The sequence below is a fragment of the Mercenaria mercenaria genome, chromosome 15 (assembly GCF_021730395.1).
Source record: "Mercenaria mercenaria strain notata chromosome 15, MADL_Memer_1, whole genome shotgun sequence".
NCBI lineage: Eukaryota > Metazoa > Mollusca > Bivalvia > Venerida > Veneridae > Mercenaria > Mercenaria mercenaria.
In genome coordinates, this window is record NC_069375.1 from 38,485,152 (window position 1) to 38,494,687 (window position 9,536).

Consider the following 9,536-nt stretch of genomic DNA (forward strand, 5'->3'; position numbering starts at 1 on the left):
AAGTATCCTATAATAGATAGGATTCAGACCTATGCAAATAATGGTTCTGGCTCACCTGTGTGCCAGGGGCCAAGGCCCCTACATTCCTTCAAACATCTTCTATAGATCTCTTTGATGGAATTCAACCAAATATGGAACAGTATACAAACCATAGACGTGATGTCGATCCTCGGGCGGGGCGTATGTTCTCCGTGACTATTTGATAAACGACATTGTGTCTGAAATCAATAGTCCTCTACCTCTGATAATTCATGTGGGGAAGTTGGCAGTTACTTGCGGAGAACAGGTTTGTACTGGTACAGAACCCAGGAACACTGGTTAGGTTAACTGCCCGCCGTTACATGACTGAAATACTGTTGAAAAAAGGCGTTAAACCCAAAACAAACAAACAAAATAGACGTGATGTCCCTCGGTGCTAGAATGAATGTCCTCTAAGATAAACATATTTTCCTTCAGCTAGATGACTTGTTCAGAAAAACTACTTAATGGAAGTCTATCAAATTTTTACAAATGATTGTCTTGGGATCTGGGTGTCAGAGCCACGAAGATGTAATATGGATTCTTCTCTGAAATCATAAGGAGTTCAACAAATTCAGGTGATAGATTACATGTGTCATACCAAGGTCTATAATATTAGATAGTGAAACTATATTTATTTATTTTTACTTAAACAGAAATGTAAATCTGATTACTTCTGGCTAATCGTTGTTTACTTGTGTATTTTCAGACTGGGATTCAATGATAGAAGACCGGTGTATATAAACATAATCAGAAAGCCTCTAGATAGACTACTATCCTACTACTACTTTGTGCGATATGGCGACAACTTCCGACCCCACCTCAAACGAAGAAAAATGGGCAATCAAATGGTTGGTTAGATTTATTGATATACTCTGAAATTTCTTCTCATGGTCACTACATTTCTTTGTTTTGATTTAAACAGCTTTATTAATAGGATATAAATTGTGGCTTTAAACATTTGCATACAAAATGAATGGGAATTTAGTCTCCGTCCATCCGTAACAATTGTGGCCGCTCCATATAACTTAAACCCCTTGAAGGGTTTTCATGAAACTTAGGTCAAATGATCACCTCATCAAGTCGATGTGCAGAATTCATGAGTTAGCCATGTCAACTCAAGGTCAAGGTGATAACTCGAGGTCAAAGGTTTATGTGATCCATTTTGTTTCTGCTCTGTATCTCCTAAACCCCTTGAAGGATTTTCATGAAACTTAGGTCAAATGATCACCTCATCAAGACAAAATGCAGAACTCATGAGTCAGCCATGTTAGCTCAAGGTCAAGGTCTTTACTCAAGGTCAAAGGTTTGAGCCTTCCATTTTATGTCTGCTCTGTACCTCTTAAACCCCTTGAAGGATTTTAATATGACTTGGCTGTAATATTCCCCAAGTTATTGCCCTTGGTGAACTGAGAATTTGTTGAATAGTCAAGCGAACACTGTTTTATGGACAGCTCTTGCTTTTTATTTACCAAACCAAGATATCCAGGAAAAGTTTTCCTTCGACAAAACATTTATGATTACACATACATATTTTTAATTGGAAATACAAAATGTCCATATTGGAATGAAGTTAAAGTTCAATTTCAGATCATTAAATTTTCATCAAATCAGTGAAGCAAAATAGAAGGCATGATTTTGCCAGAGTAGAGCATGATTCTCCTGCTCTGGATTTGTATGTTCAAGACAGGTCTGTTGATTAAGGTGTCGGCCGCTCAACCTGGGGGTCATGGGTTTGAGCCCCTTTGGGGTAACAAGCATGACTTCTCATATGACACCAATACTGGTTTTTCCAGGAAGCAGACTCGGGAGTGGGTCAAATAAGCTTTAAGCTTTCATCACGATCAAGCTAAAATAAATTAGTATAAACTAAAACTCATTGAAAGAAGAATTTGACCACAGTCTCTTTAATACTTAACCAATTTCCTAAATGTGTTGTAAAACTGTTCCATAAAAATATGAATAACTACCATAAGCTTTTATGGTTAAAGTGATCTCCTCAATTTCAGACATTTGATGAATGTGTGGCCAAGGACCATAAAGATTGTGATCCTGTCAACCTGTGGCTTCAGATACCTTTCTTCTGTGGACATTCATATAGATGCAGGTAAAAAAATGACATTTAAGTCAGCTTAAGGTTATAGATCCCTTTTTCTGTGGACTCCCTTACAGATGCTTGTAAATTACTGACATTTAAGTCAGGTTAAGGTACAGATCCCTTTTTCTGTGGACTCCCTTACAGATGCTTGTAAATTACTGACATTTAAGTCAGGTTAAGGTACAGATCCCTTTTTCTGTGGACTACCTTACAGATGCTTGTAAATTACTGACATTTAAGTCAGGTTAAGGTACAGATCCCTTTTTCTGTGGACTACCTTACAGATGCTTGTAAATTACTGACGTTTAAGTCAGGCTAAGGTACAGATCCCTTTTTCTGTGGACTCCCTTACAGATGCTTGTAAATTACTGAAGTTTAAGTCAGGTTAAGGTATAGATCCCTTTTTCTGTGGTCACTTATAGATGCAGGTAAATCACTGACATTTAAGTGGGCTTACGGTTGGCTTCAGATACTGTTCTTCTGTAAACATTCTTAGAGATGCAAGCAAATTTCAGACATTTACAGTGTAAGATACCAGTCTTCTGTGAACTCTGTTAGAGATCCAGGTAAATTATTGAACATTGAAGCCAGCTGGTGGCTTCAGATACCAGTCTGTGAACCCTATTGAAGATACAGGTAAATTATTGAACATTTAAGTCAGCATGTAGCTAAGAGATCAAGATAAATTACTGAAGATTTGAGTCAGATTATGGATGGCTACAGATACCATTCTGTGAACCCTCTTAGAGATACAGGTAAGTTATAGGGTACAGAACATTTAAGTCAGCTTATGGCTGGCTTCAGTTTCTGTTCTTCTGTGGACACTTAGAGATGCAGGTTAATCATAGATTTTGTTATTTGCAGTGAAAAAACCTTCCAGCCAGCTTACAGAAAATCAGTGGTTCTACCCAGGTGTCATTCATTGCTCGAAACAGTGCCTGTTAGGGCACCTTGGTCTTCCTCCACTATCAAAGGCTGGAAAATTGTTTCAGCAAAATTTAATAACTTTATTTTGAAATAATGAATGACTTGGGTGTTTTTGTACCCTTTTAACTAGCACATCAAGACCAGCAGGAATAATCAAGATGATACTGCATTGACCTACTTCCCCCAAACATTTTTTGGGGGTGCAGGGCTTGACTTTAACTCCTAGAGCACTTGCCCATAGGGCAACTTCAGCTATATTTTTACTTGCCCTAACCCCATTTTTGGTATATCTTTCATATATTTCACTTGTCTGATGGGCAACTGAGTACGTTTTTTTGCCTTCCCACACAGCACTTGTACCTGCACCAGGCAATAGGGCAGTCCTTAAGGTTGAGCCCTGGGATGTTGAGAGAGAAAGTTTAGATTTGCCCTTGTCCGTCTGTGAGTTCGTCATAATATGTGTTGTGCATACCTCAAAAAATATTTTACCTAGTCGTCAAACCTCACAGGATTATTATTATGTCTCACCCACCTATGGGGGAGACGTATTGTTTTTGCCTTCGCTGTTTGTACGTCTTTCCGCATTAAGCTTGTCCAGCTTTCACAGGTAAAATTGCTGGCCTGATTTCGACGAAACTTCACAGGAGTGATCAGTAACAAGCCTAGTTGTGCATATTGCCGTTACATTCTGCTTTGCTACACAAAATGGCCACAAGAGCTAAAAAATAGAGAAATCTTGTCCGGCTTTCACAGGTCATATTGCTGGCCGGATTTTGGCGAAACTTCACAGGAGTTATCAGTACAAAGCCTAGTTCTGCATATTGCTGGCACGTTCCACTTGGCTGCACAAAATGGCTGGCAGAGCTAAAGAAAGAAAAATATTTTCCGTACTTCACAGGTCAAACATACCAACAAACATGCCCCTCTTCCATCCTTAGAAATACATAAGGGGGAGACATATGTTTTTGTGACAAAAACACCTTCTGGTTCAGCTTGTTAAGCTGTGCAGCTGGTGTTTTAATTTTGATTATACTCAGCCAGAGTTATAGCCCTTGTCACAGTCAAAACCAATCATACAGTGACAGGAGTGGGGGCACCAGTGTCCTATGGACACACATCTAGTTTCATCTGGAGATTAAAATGTCAGCAATTTGGATGTAAACAAATTACTTGTAAATTAATGTTTTTTCTCTATGTAGTCAGTTATAATCTAGTTTACATAAATTTCCTAGCAGGGCTAAACAGCATAGCTTTTACAAAGTCTAATGAGAGTTTTGTTGTCTAATATTGTCTGATGTTGAACAATTATCATAAACACAACTTAGCTTGTTAGCAATGATCTTTTACAAGGGGACATTCAACAGTATGACATGGTTGAAATTAAGCATACATAACACAGACTTAGGTGTATATATGGTTTGTTATTGTGAAATATTGTAGACAGCCAGGCAGTAGATGGGCATTAGAGCAAGCTAAGTTCAACCTGGCAAATAAATACTTGCTTGTGGGTGTAACAGAAGAGTTAGGGGACTTTATTGCTATGATGGAAGTTATACTGCCAAGGTTCTTCAGAGGAGCAATGGATCTGTATCTCAACGGTATGTTGTCTTTTTTTATCATTTTCAGTCAAAACTTTTAGGATGAAAGATGTTGCAATTTTTCATTCTTGTGGGTTTATTTTCAAGGGAGTGGTGTCTTTGTGTACATCACATGCTTTCAGATTGAAGGTTTATAATAAAAAAACCCAGCAAGGGGCTCTGCATTGATTAAAGAGAAAAAATTGCACACAAAGGTCACACTTGCTTAAAGGTCAAATCACCTAAATATGAATTTGATTTATCTCCTTAATGTAAAAAGAAGGGAGGTAACTACTTGGAGGTGAAATGTTTTCAATGTTGGTATATTTTTGCCCTTTGCATTTGGGCCTGACATTCTGACATTCTTTTCAAAATTTGGTACTGGTATTATTCACTGATAGTATATAGTATATAAATCTGGTATGTTATATTTCCTAAGAAACAATGAAATTAAGTTGATGTGTCAAACAGATGTCAATGTTCAGACATTAAAACTGATATGTATAAATGTAAATTATTGAATAAAATGCCTAATGATAAGTTCATACATAAAGGTTATGATACAGTTGTTATATGCAAATACTTGTAGACATTGTTATCTTAATAAACTTAAAATCATTGAAATCATTATTAACTAGAGCTGCTTTTGAGAAAAGCACATGTCTCCCACAATTGCCTAATCATCTAAATAGTAAGTCAGTCTTGCTCACTACAAATTTACCTTTAAAGAGTAAAAAGGCTGATTCTGGGTAATTCAAGGGCCATAATTCCTAAGTGCCTGGGCTGATTTGGCTAGTTATCGAACTTGGCCGAGGACTTATTGGCAAATACATTTTATTCAAGTCTGGTGAAGATTGGATGAGAATTGTTCGACTTAGAGCGCGGACAAGAGTAAAAAGGCCGATTTTCGGTAATTCAAGGGCCATAATTCCTAAGTGCCGGGGCCGGCTTGGCTAGTTATCGAACTTGGCCGAGGACTTATAGTCAAACACATTTTTGTTCAAGTATGGTGAAGATCAAATGAGAAATGTTCGACTTAGAGTGCAGACAAGAGTAAAAAAAACGATTTTTTGTATTTCAAGGGCCATAATTCCGAAGTGCCAGGGCTGATTTGGCTAGTTGTCGAACTTGGCCGGGGTCTTATGGTCAAACACATTTTGTTAAAGTTTGGTGAAGGTCGGATGAGAAATGTTTGACTTAGAGTGCGGACAAGATTTGTAGCAGACAGACAAACATACACAGACACACACACAGACAGGAGTAAATCAATATGTCTCGCACACCACTGTGTGGTGGGAGACATAATTAACTGGATCAGTTGATAACATGAGTTTCTAGAGAGACTAGCCCAGTAAATGATATTCAGAAAAATAGAAAAAAAACGTTAGTTATTGATTATTCATATGTATAATGTATAAATATATGTCTGTGTTCAATACCCATAGGGATTCTTCTTTTATTTATTTTATTAATCGCATTGTGACAATTTCAGGAGAGAAGTCACATCTTCGTCAAACAAATAAAAAAGACAAACCGAGTGAAGATTCCATAGCAAAAATACAAGAGTCCTCGATTTGGAAGATGGAACACGAATTCTATGAATTTGCCCTGGAGCAGTTTCATTTCCAAAAGAGATTAACGTTTCAAGCAGTAGATAAATTAGATGAGGAGAGTTTAAAAGAAAGCTCAGATGTTCAAAATCAGCAGACATATTTGTTGTCGGACGGACATTTATATATACCAAAAAGGTTGCAGTTTCACTACGAAAAAGTTCGGCCTTAGTGAAAGCAAGAAGTATTAATAAAAAAAAAATTATTAGCAGTAGCAAGAGCTGCCGCAGTTGCAGTTTTGATGTACCAAATATGCTTACAGTAGCTTATACCTGTTACACAGGAAATGAAGTGTTCATCAGTATCTTATAGTTAAGATTGTAGACTCCAAGATTATAAAATGTATAGGAGACAAAATCTCAAAATGCAGTATTGCCATTGGTTGGTTTTAAGAGCCTATCCAAAAACAGCCAATCAAATGCTCGAGTTTTGAGATGGGTGACTAATTTTGATTTTATAACCTTGGGGCTCAGGAAATTTATTGTAACGACCATGGCAGATAAAGGAATTGTTGAAAAGTTGCTTTATTTATCCAAACTTGGTTAGAGTGGTGCAGGGGTATTCCCATTAAGGTGACTCCTTGTCTATAGGGTAAAAAAATAAGTATGACATTCCCTACAGTACTACTGGTCATAAATATACGTAATGAGAATCTGTTGATATTTTGCAGTTAGACTTTTTTTAAACATTTTGAATTCAAATATTATAGCAGTTTCAGTTATTATTAATACCATATATAAAGGGATATTTTGTACTTGGTTAATAACTGGCCTAATTTGCCTCACACACTGAAAGCTGAAAATAGAATATACCAGAATTAGACAAGATTTAAAAGTTTGTTGTAAAATAAGTGAATTTTATCAAAGACAAATAGCTATACACTGCAAACAAAATTTTTCTAGTATTTCGAAGGCAGTTCTATTGTTTCATCACCTGCCAAAATACTCTGGTTGATGGCTAATAGGATAATTGGTATTTCATTTTTTTCAAAAACCATGTATAATTTTTATTTTTTTTTTTAAAAGATTTAATTTCTGCATTACAAAATAATTACAACTAAATGTATTGTATATCTGTCACTCAGCTGTTACTAAAAGTTACTTCTGGAACAAGTCGTATAATACACAATGCAATGCAACTGATGTCATAAAAATAAAAAAATATTAAAGAGAAAATATGTGTAAAAAAATGTTTGTTTTTAACCTCTTCATTTGAGCAACGAACTATTGCCTTTAAATCGGTTTAAAGGCACTGACCTCCAGATTTGGCTAAAAAATAATCTTTCTTTCAAATTGAAGTTTGTTCATATCATGAACATTAGAATATGAGTTTTTGTTTCTAAAATATTTTAAAAATTCCAATTAAAAAAAAAAGAGATGACCGCGTGGGGAATTGAGCCTCAAACTGCCGCAGCAACAAAGACATTTTACCATTGTCGTAACCAATAGAGTTATGGCGGATTCAAAATATAGATATTTATAATCAAGACAGTTTACCTGGAGTAAAGCATTACAAATGCTTTTCGATTTTCATCGTAAAAAGTAGAAAAACAACAAATTCTCATGTGTTTCCATAACATATAGTTTGTCAGTAATTAAGTTTTAAAGCCTTCTTAAGAAATATAGCATTTATTTCCAGATGTCTAAATTTTAAAAAATTTGTTGTCTAACGATCTGGAGGCCAGTCCCTTTAAAGAGCAGTTAAAACATGTACCAGCTTTTTACGTCTCCAGAAAAGTGACCAATACATTTGAAGAACTGTTTGATAGAATTTTTTTTACATATGGAAGGTTATCGTTTCTGCTGAGGCTTGAACTGCTGAGGCTGTTACAAAGGGAGATCACTCTCCTTGTACACAAGTTATTGTTGTAGAAGATTAACTCCCTTTGTCCACTCTCGTCCTTGGATCAGTTGCCTAAAAATAGAGATTACAAGAATGTTTATAAAACTTTATATTTACAAAAAATATAAAGATAGGTTTACAAAAAGCAATGCAACTTGAGATTTTAAAAGAATGTTGATCTTATATTTTGGGAATAAACACACAAATGTGTGTTTTTCATATTTACATTCTGTACATATTAATGCGTTTAACTTGAGGCTAGAACAAAACAATTCTTGTCTTTACACTTTTTTTTTGACACTTAGGTTGTTTTTTTCTTTGTTGTGTTTTATTATATTTTGTGGGTTTTTTTTGTTTTTTTTTTTTTTCAATTTTTTTTTATGGCAGTGGCTACGATTACGGTACCGTAATCCTAGCCTCCGATTCTAGGATTACGGAAGTTCCGTATTCCTAGACAACCCTATGAGGATAGGCTAGGATTACGGAAGTATTTAAGAGGCATCAAATGTATGTTAGGACATGTAGAAATGTTATTGTAAACATACTTATTTCACTTAAAATAGCGTTTATTTCATGCCTGCCCTGGCAGACTAACGAAGAATTATATTCTGAATAATAGCTCAAAAGGATTAGAAAAAAATACCTATGCTTTAAATTTCATGATTTGATTAAATTGCCTGTCATTTAAATTTAGATTTCCGCGCATCAGAATCGGGTGAAATCAACACCCTAATTAATACGTTTTGTTTAAGTGAAATAAGTAAGTTTACAACATCATGTATGCATGTCTTAACATTTATTTGATGCCTCTTAAATACTTCCGTAATCCTAGCCAATTCTCAAAGGGTTGTCTACGAATACGGAACTTCCGTAATCCTAGAATCGGAAGCTAGGATTACGGTACCGTAATCGTAGCCACTGCCTTTTTTTATTGTATTTATGAAGGTAATTGTTTTGGGAATCATAATTAAGGATTGAATGCTGTTTCTTGTGCATTTATATGTGTATAAACTAGATTAGGATGAATAGTAAATCTGCAAATCGTGCTAGCGATTCTTGGATGATTTGCTAGAAGTCCCTGTATGGTTTATACCCAAATAGATACACAAGATGTATCATTCAGTCCTGATATCTACATTTTACTGTAGCTTCCTATAAAAATTTTGAGTTTCCTGTCCATAGATATAAGAGAATCATATGAGCCGCGCCGTGAGAAAACCAACATAGTGGGTTTGCGACCAGCATGGATCCAGACCAGCCTGCGCATCTGCGCAGTCTGGTCAGGCTCCATGCTGTTCGCTTTTAAAGCCTATTGGAATTGGAGAAACTGTTAGCGAACAGCATGGAGCCTGGCCAGACTGCGCGGATGCGTAGGCTGGTCTGGATCCATGCTGGTCGCAAACCCACTATGTTGGTTTTCTCATGGCACGGCTCAATTATGATTAATTTTTGTTTATTGACCTT

At 36.0% G+C, this 9,536-nt stretch overlaps 1 protein-coding gene across 1 annotated transcript in view; it reads left to right on the plus strand.

Annotated features, from left to right (window-relative positions):
- The window catches only part of LOC123551596 (heparan sulfate 2-O-sulfotransferase 1-like), a 71,417-nt gene extending 62,136 nt beyond the window's left edge, over positions 1-9,281 (plus strand). The window contains exons 5-8 of the mRNA XM_045340644.2: positions 728-869; positions 2,028-2,125; positions 4,484-4,641; positions 6,113-9,281. Coding sequence (XP_045196579.2) covers positions 728-869; positions 2,028-2,125; positions 4,484-4,641; positions 6,113-6,402 — 688 coding nt within the window. The 3' untranslated portion in view covers positions 6,403-9,281. The remainder of the gene's footprint in view (positions 1-727; positions 870-2,027; positions 2,126-4,483; positions 4,642-6,112) is intronic.
- Positions 9,282-9,536: the final 255 nt, after the last annotated feature.